This window comes from Onychomys torridus, chromosome 16, assembly GCF_903995425.1.
Source record: "Onychomys torridus chromosome 16, mOncTor1.1, whole genome shotgun sequence".
Classification (NCBI taxonomy): Eukaryota; Metazoa; Chordata; class Mammalia; order Rodentia; family Cricetidae; genus Onychomys; species Onychomys torridus.
The window spans coordinates 11638429-11663359 of NC_050458.1; the positions used below are offsets into that span (position 1 = coordinate 11638429).

The 24931-nt window shown below is 37.6% G+C and overlaps 1 protein-coding gene across 1 annotated transcript in view; it reads left to right on the top strand.

The window, feature by feature from the left end:
- Positions 1 to 24931, top strand: part of Pkhd1l1 (PKHD1 like 1) — a 158587-nt gene that overhangs the window by 120685 nt on the left and 12971 nt on the right. The window contains exons 63-72 of the mRNA XM_036207672.1: positions 83 to 173; positions 3801 to 3949; positions 4032 to 4154; positions 4721 to 4832; positions 4913 to 5029; positions 8124 to 8289; positions 10628 to 10860; positions 11064 to 11231; positions 23294 to 23451; positions 24890 to 24931. The exon at positions 24890 to 24931 is cut by the window's right edge and continues 94 nt beyond it. Coding sequence (XP_036063565.1) covers positions 83 to 173; positions 3801 to 3949; positions 4032 to 4154; positions 4721 to 4832; positions 4913 to 5029; positions 8124 to 8289; positions 10628 to 10860; positions 11064 to 11231; positions 23294 to 23451; positions 24890 to 24931 — 1359 coding nt within the window. The remainder of the gene's footprint in view (positions 1 to 82; positions 174 to 3800; positions 3950 to 4031; positions 4155 to 4720; positions 4833 to 4912; positions 5030 to 8123; positions 8290 to 10627; positions 10861 to 11063; positions 11232 to 23293; positions 23452 to 24889) is intronic.

Sequence of the window (24931 nt, forward strand, 5' to 3'; positions counted from 1 at the left end):
CACAAGTTGTCAAATATACTTACATTGCTTGCATAACAGTGTACTAGACTAACCCTAAGCATTTCATTTGTTCCCATGCCAGATAAACAGAGGGACCAATACAGTCTTACAAAATAATGTGGTTGCTGGATTTGGGAGAGTAGGATACCGCATTGATGGTGAACCATGCTCAAGTGAGTCCTTTAACATGGAATTATCAAAACCAGTGAAAAAACTTGTCCAAATCATGAAAATAAGTGATAATGGTTTGTCATTTTATTATACTGTATCTCCTCCTGTTAAAGACTAAAACAAGGTGCATGGTTTCAAAAACACCCAGTCTAACAGATAGTTCCACTTGTGTGTGTGTGTGTGTGTGTGTGTGTGTGTGTGTGTGTGGTGCTGGGAACTGATGCAGGGTCTTGTGAATCCTGGGTGAGGGCTCTATCACTGAGTTCTACCTACACTCCCTGGATCCACTTTGAAGTGATCCTTTTCTTTCTAGTGTTACAATGCCCAAATTCCGATGGCTACATCGTTCTCGATTTAGCGAGTGTTAGAAGAGTGAGGACTTTGTTCTACTTCTACTCCATCCAGATCAGCATGCCATTTAAATTTACATAGACAAACTTTGGGCTGAACATACAAAGAGAATTTATGGAAGGCATAAGCAAGGGAGCAGGGTGACTTGGAATTCGTAGTTACACAATTTTATAGTTTCTTTGCTTTTTAAACATGTCCATAAATTATTGCTAGATTGTAAAGGAAAATAAGAGCTGGAAAGATAGATTAGAGGATGAAACACTTGCCACACAAGCATAAGGCCCAGAGTTCAGATTTGCAGCATCCATGGAAAGGACATCCTAGAAGTAATTATTTTTGTTTGTGCTTTAACAAATAAAGCTTGCCTGAAGGTCAGAGGGCAGAGCTAGCCACTAGTTAACCATAGAGGCCAAACAGTGTTGGCACATACCATTAATTCCAGCACTTGGGAGGAGGAAGCAGGAAGATCAGGGGTTCAAGGCCACTCTGGAATGCATGAAATAGATCCAGTCTAAAGCAGAAACAGAGCCAGATGGCAGAGGCTCACTGCTTTATTCCCAGCACTTGGGATCTCATGCTTTAATTCCAGCACTAGGGAGGTGGAGACAGGAAGTGATATGGCTGGTCTGAGAGAGGAATATAAGGCGGGAGGAGACAGGAGCTCACCCCTTTTCAGGCTGAGGAGTTGGTGGGTAAGAGGTGGCTGTGGTTTGTTCCTTTGTCTCTCTGATCTCCAGACAAGCTTTATTTGTTAGAGCACAAACACAAATATCACCACACAAAGTATTTAGCTAGTCTGTCAAAATCAGCAAGTTCTTTCTGTGTTCAAGTGAGAGATTAAATCCACTTAAATATAATAGGGCAAATGATCAAGGAAGATATCCAGTGTCACCCTCTGACCTCCAGACACATACACACATACAAATGAGAATGTACACACACACACACACACACACATACACACACATGCACGCACGCACACACACATAAGGCAGGGGAAAGGGATAAATCATAAAGTTTCTACTTCATCCTTAGAAACTGAAGGAATGTTAAAGAAAATGGATCTTTATCTGAAATTTCACATGTTGCTTCTGTTTCATGGAGTGTTATTTATAACAGCTTCAAGGAAAAAAACTGTATATTTACTATAAAGTTCAGCTGCTCTGCTAATACTCTAGTTAATTAGTTATTTTTAAGATTATATAAATCAATATTTTGTGTTAATTAAAAAAACCAATTTGATCAAAGCCAATTTTATTCTTGCCCAAAATGCATTTTGAAGAAATAAAGCAACTTTGTCATTTCATTTATCTGATTCCCTGATACATGGTCTTATCAGATATTTTAAAGTCTCCCACGGCTCCGAGTAGCTTTTCTTTGACATGCCAAAAACTTAAAACTATAATTTTTTAAGACTTCTATAAAGTTGTTCCTGTGGCTGTTTGTAAAATCAAAATATAATCCTGGGATATAAATATTTACTAGTAAGGTATAATGATACATAAATACTTTTTTTTTCACTGACTGTTGATATCACTAGATGAGAATGTTTATGAGAAAGCCTACATACAGGCTAGAGAGATGGCTCAGCTGTAAAAAGCACTGCCTGCTTGCTTTTCCAGAGGGCTCAGCTTCAATATTTCCAACACCAACGCTGGCTGCTCACAACTGTTTGGGGTTTTTGTTTTGTTTTGTTTTGTTGGGGTTTTTTGTTTGTTTGTTTCGTTGGTTGGTTGGTTTTTCGAGACAGGGTTTCTCTGTGTAGCTTTGGAGCCTGTCCTGGAACTCACTCTATAGCCCAGGCTGGCCTCGAACTCACAGAGATCAGCCTGCCTCTGCCTCCCCAGTGCTGGGATTAAAGGCGTGCACCACCACCGTCCAGTTTGCTCAAATCTATTTGTAACTCTAGTTCCAGGCAATCTAATATCTTCTTCCAGCCTCTGTTCACACCAGGCACACAAGTTATTACAGGCATACATTCAGCCTAGACACCCATATACATAAAGTAAAACAAATTTTTCAAATGAATGGAACAAAGATATTAAAACTTAAAAAGGCTCTGTATTTATAGCAATGGAAATATAAAACACAAAAGTGGAAAGGGACTTAAGTTCCTGTACAGGGAGGGAGATGGTGGCCCATGTGGGTCCAAAGAAAGGGCTATCTCTTTCAAGGGGCTTCATTATGTAGGAACAGGGAATGTGAATAGACTCTTTTGGAGAAACAAACTCAAGCCAAGCCTAGAAAGACCAGAAATAAAAGGTACATCTCAAAGGATTAAGAAAGAGGAGAATGACTGGAAGCAGGGAGAAATCAGATATCAGAGGACCTTAGTGAGATCATCCTAAGTGCAAATTAGGAAGGACACTGCTTGTTGAATATAGTTTTTCCAATGTATTTAGGTCATTGATCCAATTTGGACTTAAGACTTCCATTAAAATCTCCTTCAATTATGTAGTATATCAATAATGAGTATAATGTTCTTCGTAGAGAGAATTTGTACTTGTTTGGATTATTTAAGTTGATTTTAAGATAATCCTAAACTAGAGATTAAAACTGTTTACATACATGGAAATTGAGGTGCAAAGAGATTAAACAGCTTTCCCGAGATCATGTATACATCACTCCAAAATGCGTTTAAGGAACACTTTCTGAATCTGATGATGGATGAGGCAGATGTGGTGGCTTCCCCCCTTGAAGCTAACTTTCTAGAAGAGAGGAAAGATTCATCAGATGTCTACCAAGTGGGTAACATTTGAACTGCAATGTAAGTAGACTGGAGTGTTATTTTGAATTAGGGGTTCAGTAACAGCCTTTTAAGAAAGCGACTCTTTAAAATGACATGGCTAGAAAACACACACACACACACACACACACACACACACACAAAGAGATGGGATGGAGATGAATTTTACACATGCAAATCATTGCATTTCAAGCTTATACTTGTTTTATTCTAAACTTCATGCTCTTTCAAATAAAATCCATGCTTGTTTTAAATGGATACAGTAATTAGGGGAGTTAATAGTGTAAGTGTCTATACAATTTGCTGGTGACTCCACAATTATTCTGAGTAATAAAAGGCAAATTAGATGAAGGTAATGCCAAGCCAAAAAAAAAAAAAAAAAAGCAGATTCATTAAGATATCATCACGTTAAAACTTACATTGAGAATATATGTGATATATATAAATAAAATCTTTAACCAGTAGTGATGATTAAAACTATAAAACATTCCTTGTAACTTTAAATTTCTGATTCCATGTTTTTTTTTTCAAGGTCAGGCTAATTACATAGAAAACTGGTTTGACAATGAAGCCCATGGGGGTTTGTACGGCATCTACATGAACCAGGATGGCCTTCCTGGATGTTCTCTTATACAAGGATTTACCATTTGGACATGCTGGGATTATGGAATTTATTTTCAGGTGAATATTATTGAAGGTGGTGATGGCTCATTTTCTCTCAGGCTCACTCTTAGCACTGTATAAACCTCAGCTTGTTTTACAGACCACAGAGAGTGTGAGCATCTACAATGTGACCCTGGTGAACAACGGGATGGCCATTTTTTCAATGATCTACTTGCCACCTTCTGTGTCTCACAAGATTTCCAGGAAAACAGTAACAATTAAGGTAAGCTATGGATAAGGATAACGAGTGACATGGAGGAAACCGAAATTCTTGAAGGTCTCATGAGAATAATGTCCGGGGTGCCTCTCTGACCAGTCCAAGCCTTTGAGATCACACAGACACACTTTCTCCTGACCCCTCTGCCTTCTGCTCTCACCTCTCCTTATGGACATCATCTGTGATAGTTCACTGCAGTTTCATCCTCTCCATCAAGATTTTCCTGAAACAGCAGAGATGCCAATGGCGCTCCCTCCACTTTATATTTCTTCTATTTCTGGAAAGGTCCATATTTCTATCATCATAGAAACAGAACATTCCATTTAATATAATTATTTGCATGCATAATATATAATCGTGCTTATAAATATTTGCATGAAAGCAAACATAATTATTTCTCATTCCTCTTGCTATCATCAGTCTCAACTTTTGTTCCCTGAGATCTTTGTTTAATAAGCAATCTACTTCTGAAATTTTTAGCTGGTATTTTGTTGCCATACATTTCAGTATGATTATGTTTTCTTTTAGGAAAAGTGAGTGTTGATACTGTCTTATTTGACTGTTTTTGACAGAACTCATTAATTGTTGGAAGTAGCCCTGAATTTAACTGCTCTGATGTCCTAACTGATGACAATCCTGATATGGAACTTACCTCTGCACACCGAAGTTCTAGACCTCCCTCAGGTAAAACTTTGGAATCCTACTGTTGGTTTTAATGTATATGCATATGCAACTTCGATTAACTTGTTTCTTTTTACTGAAAGGTGGGAGAAGTGGGATTTGTTGGCCAACGTTTGCTTCAGCTCATAACATGGCACCTCGGAAACCCCATGCAGGAATCATGAGTTACAATGCAATCAGTGGCCTCCTGGATGTCTCAGGCAAGTTTAGCTATAGTCTTTCACAAATCTACTAAATTTTTATAGGAATATGTAAAGCACCTATTAGTTAATAATGCTGCATTGTCAGTAGGATGTATTTAAGCTGATTTTCATAATAATCTGGTGAATATGTTTTAATAATTTATTTATTTTTATTTTATGTGCATTGGTGTTTTGCTTGCATGTGTGTCTTTGTGAAGAAGGTGTCAGATCCCCTGGAACTGGAGTTACAGACAGATGTGAGCTGCCTTGTGGATGCTGAGAATTGAACTCAGGGGCTCTGGAAGAGCAGTCAGTACTTTTAGCATCTGATCCATCTCTCCAACCCCTGCTGAATATATTTTAACAATAATAAAAGAAATCATATTTTAAAATCCATTTCAAGAATGGTTCTCTAGCGAAATGCATACATGTATATGTGTGTGTTGTTTGTGTGTAAGATGAATGTGCATTACTGTGTGGGTATGAGAAAGGACACATATGAAGAAGGCCAGACCAGGATGTTTCTCATCCTCTATCAATCACTGTCTTGAGATGTGAAAGCTCACTGTCTGAGCTGGCTATCCAGAAGGCTCACAAGACGTGCTTGTCTCTGACCCCTCAAGACATGTACAGTCATGCTTGGCCTTTTACATGGGTTCTAAGGATTCAAACTGAGGTTTTCATACTTGCAGACCAACCACTCTTACCCACTGAGCCATCTCCCTAGACCCCTAACTTTTATATACTGAAGAATAATATTTAACATTTCCTTTAGAAAACAGAAAAATACTGGCATAGTGATTTAATATTAATTTGCATAATTTGCAATAGGCACTTTTGGCTGCTTCTAACCAATCAGTTAAGTCACCTAGTGCTGAATTGAGTCTCTGTGTGTGTACTTCTCTCCTATTTCACTATAATAACATGCTAGAGACAACCAAAACTCCACCAACCACAAGAGTCATCTGATTTCATTATTTTATCACATTGTATCTCAGGGCCACTTCTATCAACTGTTTAGATCAGACTCCCTAGAGGTAGACTAAGAAGTAGACATTTTTGCAAAGTGATTTATTCAAAGTATGCTTTCAGGAGAAATAGCATCAAAAAAAAAAGTTATGGCTTCACTGAGGTCCAGTTTCCACCTGATCATTCAGAGAGCAGTGGCAGCCAAATTTTACCCCGTATCTTTCCTGGCAGTTTTTCTTAACTTCTTTTGGTTGGGCCTGGCTATGCCTGCATCAGCAGTTGATGAGGAGTGTCGATTATTAAGGCAAGGATGCCATAAGTGGCCAAGAGAAATTCTATGGAAATTATACAGCTGTTAACTGCTTTGCAGGTAAAAATTAAAGGAAGAGCTAAAGTTGAGCTCACTGGCTTAATAAAGATCTAGGCAAGGTACAAACAGTAGCAATCGTATGTCATTTCTACATATTTATGTTATTGTTCATGCACAGAATTTCTTAAGATAAAATATATTTAATAAGTGTAATAGAAAAACTTACTTAAGAATTTTTAAATGACCTTTAAGTTATTGAATTTTAAGTATGATTTTAAAAATTATGTCTTTTATTCAATCCAGCTTGAGGTACATAATATAAACGGAGAGGCCAAAATAAAAACAATGGATCAAATAATTCTTGCTGCCTAACAAATCACCCTGAAAATTTGAAGAGTTTTAAACAATTTTTAGCACACAATCAGTGGATTTCCTATTTGGATTGGTTAGCCAAGTAATTCTTTAGGTATTGTCCCCTGGGCATTTGCATTGAGTCTCCTTTAGTTTATAGTTTGAATTTAGGCTGGCTGATTAAATATTAATAGCCTTACTTCTTTCTATAAAATTTGATGCCTGTTGACTATTGCTGGCCACTAGTTATGGTAATTGGAATGATGATAGAGCCACGTGTGTCCCAAGCTTACTTAAACATTGAAAGTTACAGATTTCCAAAAAGCATCAAGACAATTATGCCTAATATGAAAGCATCATCCAAATGTCTTCTTATGCCACAGTTAATATTGTCCTATTTTTTAAACCAAATGTCATAACCAAATCTAGGGAAAATGTGGGAGAGAATTACCCAGTCATTCAGATATTGAGCTGTAGTCATTTATCATTAATAGTGGGAAGTGTTGTTATTATTATTATTATTATTATTATTATTATATTTGTGTTTTAAGTTTACACATCAGCCATGGGTTCCCCTGTCCTCCCCCCTCCCACTCCCACTCCCACCTTTCCCACATCCCCTCCCCTCCATTCCCATCTCCTCCAGGGCCAAGACTCTCCTGGGGATTCATTTAAACCTGGTAGATTCAGTACAGGCAGGTCCAGTCCCCTCCTTCCAGGCTAAGCATGTGTCCCTGTGTAAGCCCAAGGTTCCAAACAGCCAGCTCATGCACTAAGGACAGGTCCGGGTCCCACTGCCTGGATGCCTCCCAAGCACTTCAAGTTATTCAATTGTCTCACTTATCCAGAGGACCTGATCCAGCTGGGGGCTCCACAGCCTTTGGTTCATAATTCATGTACTTCCATTCGTTTGACTATTTGTCCCTGTGCTTTTTCCAATCTTGGTCTCAACAATTCACACTCTTACAGTCCCTCCTCTTTCTCAACAATTGGACTCCTGGAGCTCCACCTGGGGCCAGGCAGAGGATCTCTGCATCTACTTCCATCAGTTATTGGATGAGAGTTCCAGCATGACCATTAGGGTGTTTGGCCATGTGATCACCAGACTAGGTCAGATCAAGCTTTCTCTCAACCATTGCCAGCAGTCTACAGAGGATGTATCATTGTGGATTTCTGGGGACCTCTCCAGCACTCTGCCTATTCCTGTTCTCATGTGGTCTTCATTTATCATGGTCTGTTATTCCTAGTTCTCCCTTTCTGTTCTTGATCCAGCTGGAATCTCCTGCTCCCCTAAGCTTTCTTTCCCTCAAACCTTGGCCTTCATTACTCCCACTGTCGTCCAGGTAGTGGGAGGTGTTTTTGCCATATCAACCCAGAATTCCATGTTCTAGGCAGCGAGAAAGAATATGTTGGGTGAAATTATTCTGGTCTTAAATATTTCTCCAGAGATGTATAATCACTTTTATATTATTTATGTTTTAGGTTCAACATTTGTTGGATTTAAGGATGTTTGTTCAGGAGAAACTAATGTGATATTCATTACTAATCCTCTAAATGAAGATTTACAGCATCCAATTCATGTGAAGAATGTACAACTGGTTGATACTATTGAACAATCTAAAGTATTTATACATAGACCTGACATAAGGTATCATTATGAAAACTCATCATATTCTTTATTAACTTTCTGTTCTCTATCCCTATTAAATATCTGAAAGGGTTACTATATTAAAACTAGTAGTTTCTAGATTACTACTATCTAGAAACCAGTAGTATTCACAGATATTCAGACTTTAATAATAGAAAGGTAAGCATTCTCAGTTGTTTCACTATGTATTCTCACTCTATTTTCCATGCACCATTATTAACATCATCATTAAAAGCATGGAGATGCAGGCTTCCTCTGCTTTCCACATTAATGTTTTTCCATCAGTCATCATTAAGGGATAAAATATCTCTATATCACTTCATTTTATTATGTTTTGTAACCTGTTGTTTTCCAAATATCTTATCACAGGCACTCCAGTGTGCTCAGGAACAACACATCAGCTATTCTAATCACAGTGATTATAATTGCATAGAAACTTAGACCTGAGACTGTTTCTGATCAGTTAATGTCAAGACACTCCAAAAAAAAATGATTCCATAGATTTGAGGTCATAGAAGAATCTAGTCAACTTATGACATTTTCATAGGACTTCTGAAACAGGAATTTAGGTGTAAGACGATATTAGAGAAAAGAAATTTTCTGTCAAAACTATTTGGCCAGTTTACAGATAATAAAAGGAACAATGCTCTATAACTTAATGGGTATTTCCCCCAGAAAAACACAGTATTCCACAAGTAGCTCGACTTCATATGATTTGATTTTTGATAACAGCCCAACATTTACTTGTTTAATCATTTTTGAACTGTGGTAGTTTTACTTAGCAGAGCTACTTCCACTAAACAATTTATATCTGCTATTTAGTGGTCATTGGATTCTTCAGATTTCAGGTATAATTTTAATGTCTAGACCATGAAGACTGTATTTCTTTTAGTTTTGTTTGCAGTGGATATTGTTGGTAGTCTTCCAGCTCTTCCTTGCCAAGCAGTGCACTCAGCCTTCCAAAGCTCTAAATGTTGGTCAATAACAGCAACAGTGCCTTTTGACATTTGCTATTATAGAAATCCCTGCATTACAAATAGTTATTATCACCCTTGCAACCCAGGGAAATGATTGATTCTAGAGAATAAGGATGCCCCACCCTCACTCAGTGCAGTTCACGTTCCAAAACTTTTCATAGAATCAGAATGACGCTTGTCTGAAGATCACAGTCAGGCATGCTGTGTTGCTTCTCTCCCTGGGTTTTTGAAAGGTACCCATCAACAACTCACAAAGCTCTACCTTTGAGGCTCTTGGGAACTTGAATGAAGACAGCACACGCAGCCACCCAGTTTGAGGGCCCCTGAGCACTTTACTCAGAGATCTGCTTACAAAAGCACCCTACATTGAATATCAAAAACACGTGAACTACTAAAATGCTTATTGAAATTCTCCCAAGCATGTGTAATATAGCAAGAAATAACTGATAGTATTTCTCTTATGACAAAATAATCTGAGGAGGCATGCGTCACTGTATACATCATAGCAATTCCAAGTACATGTTATATGATTTGAATGGGTGATATATTGCATATTCAGCAGCCTTTCATTATTATATCTGAGGACAATCAATTAACACTGCAAGTAACAGAAGAGGAAGCCAATATACCATTTTAGGTTGAACCGTGGAGACATTTAAAATATAGTTACCGAAAGAGCCAGGCGGTGGTGGCGCACACCTTTAATCCCAGCACTAGGGAGGCAGAGCCAGGCAGATCTCTGTGGATTCGAGGCCAGCCTGGTCTACAGAGCAGATTCATGACAGGCACCAAAACTACGCATAGAAACTCTGTCTTGAGGAAAAAAAAAAATGGTTACCAGGATGTAACAGGAGGATCACAATCCAAGTTTATCTGCATATGCATAGACAAGAGTCGTTAAGATTATATAGCAGCTTTGAGCCTAAGATACCAGGTAGGAAAGTGAAAAAGACAACTATTACTAAATATTTATATTATTTTGTAATAAGTATTTATTATTTGTAGTGATAAGAAGGGTGAGAAAATTAACAAGACTACCTGGCCAACATATAGATTTGCATCCTGTTACGACAGAATAAATGTCTATCTGCTATATAGAGAAATGTTAGTGTATTGTGAACAACACAAAACTCAAATCTATGATTATACAAAATATAGAATACAAACATATAATTCTAAGTATATCTCCAACGTGTGCAACTTGTCATTTTGAAAGGCTAATAAATGCATCATAATGGACTAAATAAACACCATGAAAGAAATCACACTTTGTTGCAATGCTAATTGCAAAGGCTACTTTGTTCCACTAGAAATATGACTCAATCAGTACCTCACTCATTCATCTTGCCTTTTCTCCCCAGTAAAGTGAACCCATCTGATTGTGTGGACATGGTTTGTGATGCCAAAAGAAAATCCTTCCTTAGAGACATGGATGGTTCCTTTCTGGGGAATTCTGGGTCAGTGATTCCTCAAGCAGAGTATGAGTGGGATGGAAACAGTCGACTAGGAATTGGAGATTATCGAATCCCTAAGGCAATGCTCACATTCTTGAATGGAAGTAGAATTCCTGTCATTGAGAAAGCACCTTATAAAGGTTTGTTGTTCTATTAATCTAATAATAATTCTTTTATTAAACCTCAAGTTAATGGAGCAAAATTCATTTTTTTCAAGAATTGGATGATGAACCAATAGCTTGTTGGCTCTGCTTATTGATCCTATATACAAGATAAAGACAACAGAAAGAAATTTTGCAGAGATTTCCTATCATTTCTAAAATATTAATACACATGTTTCTAGGGATTATTAGAGACACAACCTGTAAATACATCCCAGCATGGCAGAGCTATCAGTGTTCTGGAATGGAATATGCAATGATGGTTATAGAAAGCCTAGATTCTGACACGGAAACACGAAGACTTTCCCCAGTGGCCATCATGAGCAATGGTTATGTTGACCTCATTAATGGTAAGTGCTCAGTGTAAGTGAACCTGAGTTAGTAAAAGCATTTAATTAATGCATAAACCTACCTGAATAATTGCTTACATATAAAATTAACAAACATAAAGGCTTCTTTGCCTGCCATATTTAAGAAATACCTATGTGCAAGAGTGAGATATAACTTAGCAGTTCTCCCTCCAGGAAAGCCAGGACATGTATTTCATATTGAATACTTGAAGGAAGAGGAAGAAGGGGAGATGAAGAGGAAAAGAGCCAACGCGAAGGAAAAGGAGGAGAAAAGTTATTCCTGTCAAGACTCTCACACCTTTATTGATAAGGAGATATATATATATATATATTTTTTTTTTTTGAGGAAAAAGATTGGCCTGAACATCTTCAAAAATACACTTCACCTTATAAAAATTAAAAGCAAGCTTGATAATGTGTTATTCAGAATATTTAAGAAGGGTATTGTGGGCCTCTCATCTTCATTCTACGAATTTTTGAATGTGTTTTGTGGCTAACAGAAGTTGTTTATATAAACACATAGCTTATCCCTTTGGCTTTTGAGAATAATTCCTGAAGGTTCTGAGTCTATGCTCATCCTATTCTGGTCCTAGATAGCTGGATACAAATAGGAAGAAATGGTTTCTATAGAGACTCAGATCTACTTTGGAGACCAAGAGGTTTTCAATTAATACGATGAACTTGTAAAAGTTACCAAAAGCACGGGACAGGGATTCACGTATATCCCCAAACAGCACTGGGCTCAAATGCTAGTCTCTCAGCAAGCTTAGCACTGAAGAGGCACTGAGCAAGGATCACACAAATTTCCCTGCTCTAGCTGTGCAGACGTGGTGTCAAAAAACGTTTAGGAGTCAACTAAATGGCCGTTATTTCACATAATCTGCTTTGAAAATCCTGTGAAAGAAAGAGAAGACAATAAATGAGAGAAAGCTGGAAGTTCCTTGATTTCTGGCTTTCCTCACTTAGCTCCTGTAGCAAGCAATCAATGTAAAAGACTGCCTTTTGAGTTCGCAAAGCAGAGGATATGGGAATAATCAGAGAAGTCAGTGAATAATGGTGGAGTGGAAAAGAAGTTGTCAAATTGCCATAATTTTGGTTTCTTTTTATTTTATTAATAAGAAATGTTCTATTCATTTTACATACCAACCATAGATCCCCCTCTCCTCCCTCCTCCCAACCCCCAGCCTTCGCCCTAGGCACTGGGTTCCAAAAAAAGCCTGCTCATGCATCAGGGACAGATCCTCATCACACTGCCTGGAGACCCCTAAACAGTTCAAGCTAAATAACTGTTTGACCTATCAGGAGGGCCTAACCAGTCCCATGGGGGCTGTACAGCTATTGGTCCAGTGGTTCATGTGTCTCTGTATGCTTTCCCATCATGATTTTGATGCCCCTTGCTCATAGAATCCCTCCTCTCTCTCATCAATTGGACTCCTGGAGACTGGCCTTGCGCCCAGCATGGATCTCTGCATCTGCTTCCATCAGTTAGTGGATGAGGCTCTATGATGAGAGTTAGAGTATTCGCTAGTCTGATTACTAGAGTAAGCCAGTTCAGGCACCCTCAACAATTGCCAGTAGTCTAAGATGGAGTCATCCTTGTGGATTCCTGGGAACTTCCCTAGCACCCTGTTTCTCCCTATTCCCATGACGTCTTCATTTATCATGAGATCTCTTTCTTTGCTCTTCCACTCTGTCCATGTTCAAGCTGGAATCTCCCGTTCCCTTATAATCTCATCCCCCATCCCTTGCCCTCTATTACCCACCCTCACCTCCCAGCTTGCTCATGTAGATCTCATCTATTTCTCCTTCACTGGGCAATCTATGCATCCCTCTTAGGGTCCTCCTTCTTAGTTAAGCTTCCCTAGAGCTGTAAGTTGTAGTCTAGATACCCTTTGCTTTACATCTAGTATCCACTTATGAGTTAGTACATACCAAGTTTTTTCTTCTGAGTCTGGGTTACCTCACTCAGGATGATATTTTCTAGTTTCATCCATTTGCCTGCAAATTTCATGATATCATTGTTTTTTACTGCTGAGTAGTACTCCATTGTGTATATGTGCCACATTTCCTTTATCCATTCCTTGGTTGAGGGGCATCTAGGTTGGTTCCAGGTCCTGGCTTTTATGAATAATGCTGCTATGAACATAGTTGAGCATGTGTCCTTGTGGTATGATTGAGCATTCCTTGGGTATATTCCCAAGACTGGTATATAGTGGATCTTGAGGAAGATTGATTGCCAATTTTCTGAGAAACTGCCATACTGATTTCCAAACTGGCTGTACAAGTTCTCATTCCCACCAACAGTGGAAGAGTGTTCCCCTTGCTCCACATCCTCTCTAACATAAGCTGATATCAGTGTTTTTGATCTTAGCCTTCTGACAGGTATGAGATGGAATCTCAGAATTGTTTTGATTTGCATTTCCTTGATGACTGAGGATGTTGAGCAATTCCTTAAATGTCTTTCAGCCATTTGAGATTCTTCTGTTGAGAATTCTCCGCTGAGCTCTGTAACCCATTTTTTAATTGGATTGTTCAGTATTTTGATGTCTAGTTTCTTGAATTCTTTATGTATTTTGGAGATCAACCCTCTGTCAGATGTGGGGTGGGTGAAGATCTTTTCTCATTCTGTAAGCTGTGATGTTGTCTTTTTGACCTTGTCCTTTGCTCTATAAAAAGCTTCTCAGTTTCAGGAGGTCCCATTTATTAATTGTTGCTCTCGGTGTTTGTGCTACTGGTGTTATTGTTAGGAAGTAGTCTCCTGTGTCAATGCATTCAAGACTACTTCTATTTTCTCTTCTATCAGATTCAGAGTAACTGGATTTATGTTGAGGACATTTATCCACTTAGACTTGGGTTTTGTGCATGACAACAGATATGGATCTATTTGCAATTTTCTACATGTTGGCACCCAGTTATTCCACCAACATTTGTTGAAGATGCTTTCCTTATTCCCTTGTACAGTTTTGGCTTCTTTATCAAGTATCAGGTGTTCTTAGGTGTGTGGATTAATGTCAGGGTATTCAATTTGATTCCATTGGTCCACATGTCAGTTTTTATGCCAATACCAAGCTGATTTTTATTACAGTAGCTCTATAGTAGAGCTTGAGGTCAGAGATTGTGATGCCTCCAGAGGTCGCTTTATTGTACAGGATTCTTTTAGCTATCCTGGGTTTTTTGTTTTTCCATATAAAGTTAAGTATTGTTCTTTCCAGGTCTCTGAAGAATTGTGTTGGGATTTTGATGGGGATTTCATTGAATCTGTAGATTGCTTTTGGTAAGATTGCCATTTTTATTATGTTAACCCTACCTATCCATGAGCATGGGAAATCTTTCCATTTTCTGATATCTTCTTCAATTTCTTTCTTCAGAGATTTAAAGTTCTTATCATACAGGTCTTTCACTTGCTTAGTGTTATCCCAAGGTATTTTATATTATTTGTGGCTATTGTAAAGAGTGATATTTCTGTGATTTCTTTCTCAGACCATTTATCATTTGTGTATAGGAGGGCTACCTATTTTTTTTTTTTTTAGTTAATCTTGTATCCTGCCACATTACTGAAGGAGTTTATCAGCTTATAGTTGTTCCCTGGTAGAATTTTTTGTGTCACTTATGTATACTATCATATCATCTGCAAATGGTGAAAGTTTGACTTCTTCCTTTCCAATTTCTATCCCCTTGATCTCCTTTTGTTGCCTTATTTCTCTAGCTAGAACTTCAAGTACTATATTGAATAGATATGGGGAGAGTGGACAGCCTTGTCTTGTTCTTAATTTTTGTGGAATTGCTTTGAGTTTCTCTCCATTTAATTTGATGTTGGCTGTTGGCTTGCTGTAAATTGTGTTTATTATGTTTAAGCATGGTTCTTGTATTCCTGATTTCTCTAGGACCTTTATCATGAAGGGGTGTTGGACTTTGTCAAAGGTTTTTTTCAGCATCTAATGAGATAATCATGTGGTTTTTTCTTTTAGTTTGTTTATATGGTGTATTACATTGAGAGACTTTTGTATGTTGAACCATCCTTGCATCCCTGGGATGAAGCCTACTTGGTCATGGTGGATAATTTTTTGATGTGTTTTTAGATTTGATTTGCTGATATTTTATTGAGTAGTTTTGCATCAATGTTCATGAGAAAGATTAGTCTGTAATTCTCTTTCTTTGCTACATCTTTGTGTGGTTTGGGTATCAGGGTAACTATAGCCTCATAAAAAGAGTCTGGTAATGTCTCTTCTGTTTCTATTGTGCAGAACAATTTGAAGAGTATTAGTATTAGCTCTTCTTTGAAAATCTGGTGGAATTCTATGTTCAAACTGTCTGGTCCTGGGTTTTTTTGTTGTTGTTGTTTTTTTGGTTGGGAGACTTTTAATGATTGTCTCTATTTCCTTAGGGGTTATTGAACTATTTAAATAGTTCATCTGGTCTTGATTTACTTTAGTATGTGGTACCTATTCAGAAAATTGTCCACTTCTTTCAGATTTTCCATTTTTGTGGAGTACAAGTTTTTGAAGTATGACCTGATAATTCTCTGGATTTTGTTGTCTGTTGTTCTGTCTCCCTTTTCATTTCTGATTTTGTTAATTTGGACATTCTCTCTCTGCCTTTTGCTTAATTTGGATAAGGGCTTGACTATCTTGTTGATTTTCTCAAAGAGCCAATTCTTTGGGTGATTTTGCTTCTTTTTGTTCTAGAGCTTTCAGGTGTGCTGTTAAGTTGCTAGTGTAAGATTTCTCCATCTTCTTTATGTGGGCATTTAGAGGTATGAATTTTCCTCTTAGCACTGCTTTCACAGTGTCCCATAAGGTTGGGTATGTAGTACATTCATTTTCATTAAATTCTAGGAAGTCTTTAATTTCTTTATTTCCTTGGCTCGTTGGTGATTCAGTTGGGCATTATTCAGTTTCCATGAGACTGTAGATTTTCTGTAATTTTTGTTGTTGTTGAAATCTAACTTTAAGCCATGTTGGTCTGATAAGATACAAGAGGTTATTCCAATTTTTTTTTATCTGTTGAGATTTGCTTTGTGACTGAGCATGTGGTCAATTTTAGAGAAAGTTCTATGGGGTGTTGAGAAGAAGGTGTATTCTTTTATGTTAGGGTAGAATATTCTGTAGATGAGTATTAAGTCCATTTGAGTCCTAATATCTGCTAGTTCCCTTATTTCTCTGTTAAGTTTTGATTTGGCAGACCTGTCCATTGGTGAGAGTGGGGTGTTGAAGTCTCCCACTACTAGTGTGGGGTTTGATGTATGATTTAAGCTTTAGTAATGTTTCTTTTACATATGTGGGTGCCCTTGTATTTGGGGTATAAATGCTCAGAATTGAGACTTCATCTTGGTGGATTTTCCCTGTGATAAATATGTAATGCCCTTCTTGATCTCTTTTGATTGATTTTAGTTTGAAGTCTATTTTATTAGATATTAGGATAGCTACACCAGTTTGCTTAAGTCCATTTGACTGGAAAGTCTTTTCCCAGCCTTTTACTCCAAGGTAGTGTCTGTCTTTGAAGTTGAGGTGTGTTTCTTGTATGCATCAGAAGGATGGATCCTGTTTTTGTATCCATTCTATTAGCCTGTATCTTTTTATAGGCAAATTGAGACCGTTGATATTAATGGATATTTATGACCAGTGATTGCTAATTCTTGTTATTTTTTGTTGGTGGTTTTGTTTGTCTCCCTTCTTTGGTATTTGTTGGTGTGGTATTATCTATTGCCTGTGTTTTCATGGGTGTATCAAAGTTCATTAAGTTGGATTTTCCTTCTAGTTCTTTCTGTAGGGCTGGATTTGTGGATAGATATTGTTTAAATATGGTTTTATCATGGAATATTTTGTTTACTCCATCTATGTTTATTGAGAGTTTTGCTGGGTATAGTAGTCTGATTTGGCATCCATGATCGCTTAGTGTCTGCATAACATCTGTCCAGGACCTTTTGGTTTTCAGGGTCTCCATTGAGAAGTCAGGTCTGCCTTTATATATTACTTGGCTTTTTTCCTTTGCTGTTTTTAATATTGTTTCTTTATTCTGTATGTTTAGTGGTTTGATTATTATGTGGCAAGAGGACTTTTTTTTTTTGGGGGGGGGTCCAGTCTATTTGGTGTTCTGTAAGCTTTTTGTATCTTCATAGGCATTTACTTCCTTAAGTTGGGAAAGTTTTCTTCTCTGATTTTGTTGAATATATTTTCTGTGCCTTTGAGTTGGTATTCTTCTCCTTCTTTTATCCCTATTATTCTTAGGTTTGGCCTTTCCATGGTATCCCAAATTTCCTGGACATTTTGTGTTCTGACTTTTTTGGCTTTGGTGTTTTCTTTGACTGATGAATCTATTTCCTGTATTTTATCTTCAACACCAGAGATTCTGTCTTCAATCTCTTGCATTCTGTTGGCTATGCTTGCATCTCTAGTTCTTGTTCATTTACTCAGATTTTCCATTTACAGCATTCTCTCAGTTTGTGTCTTCTTTATTGCCTCTATTTCAGTTTTTACCTGTTTAATTGCTTTTTCTTGGCTTTGATTTATTGATTTCCTCCAATTTTTTTTTTTTTTTTTTGCTTCTCTTTTCCTCAATTTCTTTAAGGGAATCTTTCATTTCCTCTTTAAAGGTCTCTATCATCTTCTTAAAGTAATTTTTAAGGTTGATTTCTTCTGATTCTTCTGCATTGGGATGTTCAAGTATTGCTGATATAGAACCACTAGGTTCTCATGGTGCCATATTGGCATTTATGTTGTTGACTATACTTTTGCACTGGCATCTACCCATCTCTTCCTCCACTTGGTGCAAGCAATGTCTGTTTCTGAGGGAGCCTCTCTTGATCCAATTGATACTCTTGGTCCAAGGGGAGCTCTTGGTCCAATTGTTGCTGATGGACTGTGTGTCTCAGGGAGTAGCTCTTAGTCCAGTTGGCAATCAGTGCTGGTGGGCTCTGTCTCAGGGAGCAACTGCAGTCTTGGAGGGTGGGTGAGTTTGGGAGGGGTAGGGCTTGTAGATTACAGGGTCTGGTGCGGGTGGGGGTGGTGGTAGTCCAACCTGCTGCTGGCCTGAAACTGGCACTGCAATGGGTGATGGTGTGGGAGCACAGGATTGTGCCCCTAGGCACAACACCTAGAGACTGGGAGTTCAGCTATAACAACAAAGACTCACCTCTTAGTCCAATTGGTGCTGGCGGGCTCTCTCTCAGGGAGCAGCTGAAGTCTCAGAAAGTGTCAAATTATCCTAATTTTGTAGTGGAGAAATTTCATTATATTTATTTTTATATTTACATCTTCTGACAGGAAGGATAAGTTTTCCACTTAATGCAATGACACATCATTTCTTTTATAAATGAATTTAAATTTAACAGTTTTGATCAATTAAAAAGTCTACTTAAGGTGATACTAGTGTGGAAAAAAATCATGGAAGTGTTAGAAAAATCATGTTGGCTTAGGGAAAAATACAATAAAAATTACTGAATATCACTAGAGTTTCCTTTCAATTTTTTTTTTTGTTTTGTTTTTTGTTTTTTTTGTTTTTCAAGACAGGGTTTCTCTGTGTAGCTTTCTGCCTTCCCTAGAACTCACTTTGGAGACCAGGCTGGCCTCGAACTCACAGAGATCCACCTGCCTCTGCCTCCAGAGTGCTGGGATTAAAGGCATGTGCCACCACCGCCTGCCTCCTTTCAAATCTTAATATGAAATTTTATGTCTTTTTACTTTAAAATTTTTATTTTATATAGACATTTTTGTAGGTTTCTTTTTAAAGCCCACAAAGAAAATATATTTAAAGTAGGTTTTATATGTGTATGCTAAGGGATAAGATTACATTCTCCTTGAAATTTAGAAGTTCATATTGATTTAAAATTTGATTGAAATTCAGTTATAAATATTAATGCAGTTTCTACGTGAGCCAGAAAATTCAGCGTACTTAATGAAGAAATCCATCAGGAGATTTTATCAGTCATGTCTCATGTTGTTTTTTATTGAAATAAAATAGAGAAGTTTGTTGTGAAAGCCATGCTGTACTCATTCTGAAAATGTCTAGACTCTAGGAGAAAATCTTCTGCTGTGTCTTGGCTTTTTAGAGGATCCACTTGATGATAGAGTGGACTAAGATGATTTTAGTTTATTAATCATGTTTATTCTTTAGTGGTGCCAATGCTACTAACAAAAATGTACTATGTTACTATTATTATAAGAAAATAATAAAGACTTGATCCAAACAAACTTGCTAGCTGTCTCTGACAGGGCAAGACAGATAAACATCTCACTACAGAGTGAGTTCAAGGCTAAACTGGACAATTTAGTGAAATTCTGCCTCAAAACAAAACATATAAAGGGTTAAGGAAACAGTTCAAAGGGAGGATTCCTGACTAACATGTATGAGCCCTGAGGTTGAATCCCCACAGCTCCAAATCAAATGTGTTGTGGAATTTATGGATTGACTAATAAACAAATGAGCCAGTAGCCAAAAAACATGAATGAATCTTGTTCAGGATACAATGTCCATTCTTTGCTGGCAGGCCCCATCTTAGTGAAAGAGGTAGAGTATAGCACATTTCCTAGAAAACAACCCTGAAAGCTGATGAGTCTTGACCATATTACATTAGTGTCACATATTGGTGAAATTATTAAGGCCACTCCACGTAGTTAAAAGGGAGGTTTATTTTGTGGGGTAACTTACAAATGAAGGGATAGGTTGCAGGGTCTGGGAAAGGTATGGCACAGTCCAGTGGTGAAGCCTCTCCTCCTGATCCTGGCTCTTCAGATTCCTCCCTCAGCCCCGCCTTGTGGGCATGACCATTACCGAAGCCTCAATGGGGGTTGGAACTTCCAGGCCAAGGCTGGGATGGCTAACCACTACATCTCTCCCTTTTGTCTAAATAAGAAGGTTCTAACCTAATACAAGACTATATACAAAGAAATGGTTATCAAATATTGTCCAGGAGTAATGAGGGATAATGACCTAGATAAGTTGGAATTATAATAAATGCAAACAATATCAAGCACAAAACACATACTAAAATCCAGGGAAGTCTAGAGCGTGGGTAGGTGGCATGTTACAAAGATCATTCCAAAAGGTGTCCTATCCTAAAGAACTTGAGTCTAATACTTAATATATTCTATCTAAGATATATATGTATATTAAGTTGTAATTATAACTGCTAGTCTTCAACCTCATCAAAGTCCTGGGAAGGAATATAATAATACCTGAGAAATGGGAGAAGGATGCAAGCAACTTTTGGGAGTCTTGCAAGAGTAGATAGAGACAGCTGGCAGCCTGGACAGTCACCTAATGTTTCTCAGCATCGTTGGTGCATTCAAATTGGCTACAGGCCTAGAGTATCTGACAGACCATTTTCAGAAGCAGGAATTCTGAAAGACCATCTTACCCTGTCTTGGCAGAGTACAGTGGTCGCTTTCCTTGTGTCCCACTTGTCCAGAAAGGACAGCATTCGTACTGTCAGCAGTTAAAGCAAGGGCAGTTCTTTGCCCATTAGGCCATTTTGTGCCAAGAAGACAAACTTCCAAATGGAAATGTCTTAGAAGCCCAACATTCTCTCGGGATCAAATTGGTGCTGCCAGGAGCAATTTTCTCTCACGTCAACAGAATTCTAAGTTATTTAAATGCCAGATTCTCTAGGTCTATGAAGTGTTTGAAGATTACCTGTCCATCTGACCTATGTATTTATAAATCTGGATAACCTAACTAACATAATTATAAAGATGACAAGCATAGGTGACAATAACTCTGTAAGTCTTATCTACCTAAACAACCTAAGGACTAAGCTTCCTATAAATAAGGCAAACAGTCTGTAAGCAAATGTACAGTAAAAGGACAATGACTTTAAATTGTGACAACACACAAAACATCTTTAACAGAGGTAGGAATGTATAGTGCAATATGCAACATGATAATAATCCTAAATATATATCAGTATACATAATATCTTAAACAGAAGTAGAACATACATACAGTATGACAGATATAAATTTACATTTGTATAATATACAAATATTTCAAATAAGAGTAAAAATATGTGTACATTATGACAAACATAGTTCTGTATTTGTATCAATATACAAATTATCTTAAATAGGAATATAAAAAGTTTATATTTATATCAACATATAAGAATTCATAACAGTGCAAATTATCTAAGGCTGCTATTTTACTAAATATGTTTACTAATGTATATGATAGTCTACCATAATATCTCATACCTATCCATTCCATTTCTTCTCCCCCCTCCCTTTTTTGAGACATATTTTCTTTCCTTAAGGAGAGTACTGAGTTTAACAGTTTCTTCCACCCCAACCCTAGAACCATCATCCATAACCCTGAGAGATATGAAACCTTAGGGAGAAGGGGCATTGTTTTCTTAGAACTGCTTCCTGCTGGTTAGGGGGCGATGGTATCTCTGTTGGGTATTGTGAGAAAGCTCAGATAGTTAAATCTCAGTTAGACTAACTGTAGATTCTGCAGCAACTCTCAGAGTAATGGGTAAGACTGTCTGAAATTCTGGCAAGAAGTATAGTACGATGATGATGATTACCATGGCATCATTCTGGACTGGGTAGAGTTGTTGTTGTTGGGGCCCCATCTTCCTTCTGGAGACTTCAGAGATTGCTATTAGAAAAACTTATTTTTTTTTTATCAGAATGGAAGGTTTGGATTTAAAGATGACATGGCATGTAAGAAAGGATTCCGAGAAATCAAGAGTAAGCATGGAGAGAATTAGAATCTTGAAGACAATAGTCCCTTATAATTGGTTTCCTTCTGTCTCACATCAGAGGGCTTTTCTGATATAGGACTGAAGAATCTCTCAACCTTTTCTTTTATCAATATGCTTGGATTTAGAGAAGGAGTGAGCCAATTCCATCTCCAAAGCCAGCTTGGTTTATAATTGAATTGGAACCACAACTATTCTAGATTGATAGAGATATAGATGTTAGACAGTGATATTTTACCCTGTGTAGATTGGTACCAATAGATTCTTTCTTTCTGCTGTAAACATCCAGATATCCAAGGCCTTATGATTTCTGGAAGATGGTTATTTCCATTATCCTGGAAAGACAAAAACAGAACCCTACCCCAACCTTTGATTGTTAAATTTTTCTTACAACTTGAAGAGACGTCACATTGGTGGATGATCTTTTACTTCTCCTCATCAAGGGGTTTTTCCTGTTTGAATTGAATTTTTATTAATTTTGTTGGTATCCATAGCTTTTCTTCTCCTGTGGAAACAAAAGCAAAACCCCTTCCCCAACGCAGGACATATCCAGGTTTCCATTCTGAGGTCAACACATCTTTGAAATAAACCGGTTGGTTTAGCTCAGGAGTTTTGTTTGTCGTCCAATGTCTCTCTGCAGCTGTTGTTCCTTTCTCATCAGCATTGAGAAAATTCAAGGTTAATAAAGCACTATGCAATCTATTTCTAGGAGTCATTGTTACCTGTTGCTGTTTATTTAGCATATCCTTTAAAGTTCGATTGGATCTTTCTATGACTGCTTGGCCTGTGGGATTGTGTGGTATACCTGTAACATGCTTTATATTATAATAAGCAAAGAACGGTCTCATTTTATTGGAGACATATGCTGGGGCATTTTCTGTCTTAATTTGTACAGGTATTCCCATGATGGCCATAACTTCTAATAGGTGTATAATCACAGAATCGGCCTTTTCAGAATTCATAGGAGTTGCCCACTGAAATCCTGAATAGGTGTCAATGGGATGGTGCCTCAATGGGGGTTGGAACTTCCAGGCCAAGGCTGGGATGGGCTACCCACTACAGCCACAAATCTATCACACAAATCCTGGTTAACACATTGTTATCTCTTTAACCCCAATCAGTGTGAAAGTAAGGATAATAGGGGAATATTGCTTCTCTGCCTTCCATTTCAAGCCAAAGTTTGAGAATCAGCTTAGAAGTCTGGGTAGACAGCAGATGAATAATAGATTTAAATGCTGAGCTTGTATCTGAACTAAACCCTTGCCATTTTCTTTAAATATAATGATTCTTCATGTTTTGTTGGGAGGCAGGGGGAAACAAGCAGTCATGAAATAAGAACATGGACTTTGATATTGCATTGCTTTAGGCCCACAGGACCATGGCTGGTGTGCTGGTTATACATGCCAAAGAAGATTGTCCCTCTTCCATGGCATAGTGGCTCTGAACAAAATGTATGAGGTTTATTTCACTGGGACAAGTCCTCAGAATCTTCGGCTAATGTTGCTTAATGTCGAACATAATAAGGTGAGCCTAGATAGAAATAATGCCTTAAAGGTTGTCATAATTACACACTGCTAGCAATTAACTATCATTCCTGCCTTCTCTAATTTTGCCATCCTTCTAGCTCATTTAAAAAGATCCATTAGTATAGTATTAAAAATACTATTACTCTGGATAGTTTTTCTCTTCTTGAAAGATTGTGTAAGTACCAAATACCTCCTTCCAATACGCATTGATTCCTGAGCTCCATATATGAAGACTGACGGTGATATTTATAATAATGTGACTAGGAAGCAAGCCTGAATTTTTATAACAAAATCATGTATTACTTAAAGTTATGTAATTGTTTTTCTTATTCTTACATATTCCTGTGTATGCATATATATACCAGAAATATAACTTTGGAATTTATTGCAATGTTTTCAGCATATTATTTTAAATATCTTTGATAGTGTCAAATCTTTGCTGTAAAAGGAATTCAGCTGGGAGCATTAAATTTATTCAAACTGTCAGTGGGGAAAAATATAATGTTGAACAGTAGTCCCACAATTCAGATTTTCTTTTCTACATATACAAGACCTCAAAGTCCTAGAGTATTAGGTATAGGAAAACATCTGACCAGATGAAGCAGGGAACAGGGAAAAATGGGAGACATCCTTCTTTCTCAGGTGATAGCAAGTCCATTTTTTCCATTGCTCAAGACAAAACCTGGGCATTATTATTCTACTCTCTCATTCTGTTTCATTCCTTACCCAATCCAACTGTGAATTCTACTGAGTTTTCAAACATCTGGAGTCAGAGTACCTCTTACCAATTCCCTCCCAGTTAGTGAAGCAACCTTCATTATCTTGTCCATAGATGTAGGCACTTGTCTGCCACCTCTTCTTCCTGTGTCTATTCTTGCCCTCCAGTGGTCTGTTCACCTCAGCCAGAGAGGGAATGTTAGGACTTTCTTCAGGCAAACACTAGATCAGTCCCACTCATCTCTGTGTGACTCGGTTTTCACAACAACCCACAGACTCTGTGGGAATCGCCTCATGTTTCCACTGATTTTTAGAGTCTTCACACCAAAGTTCTGTGAAATGATCTTCAACACTACAGATTCAATTGTGTGTTTGTGTAAAGCAGAACACTGTTCAGTATCTTCCCAGCTCCTGGATTCGAAAGTCTCTTTTGTACTACATTGTCTTTGAAAGGGGTCCTTTCTTCAGCTTAGTGTGTGACTCCTCTAATCATTTCTTTCTTACATTACATTCTTTTCCTGGGACTTATCACTTAGGGGTTAATTTATCATACCTGCATGAATGGTTAAATGCAAGCATATTTTTAATTTTTGTTCAATATTTGCCCTAAGTTCACAAAAACTTGGATTTAGTATCTTATAAAATGTGTACATAGTTAGTACAAATTTTAAGAACTAAATTTGCTCTAATAAAAACACATAAATGTTTGTTTTTAACAGGCAGTTCTAGTAGGAATTTTCTTTTCCACACTTCAGCGTTTG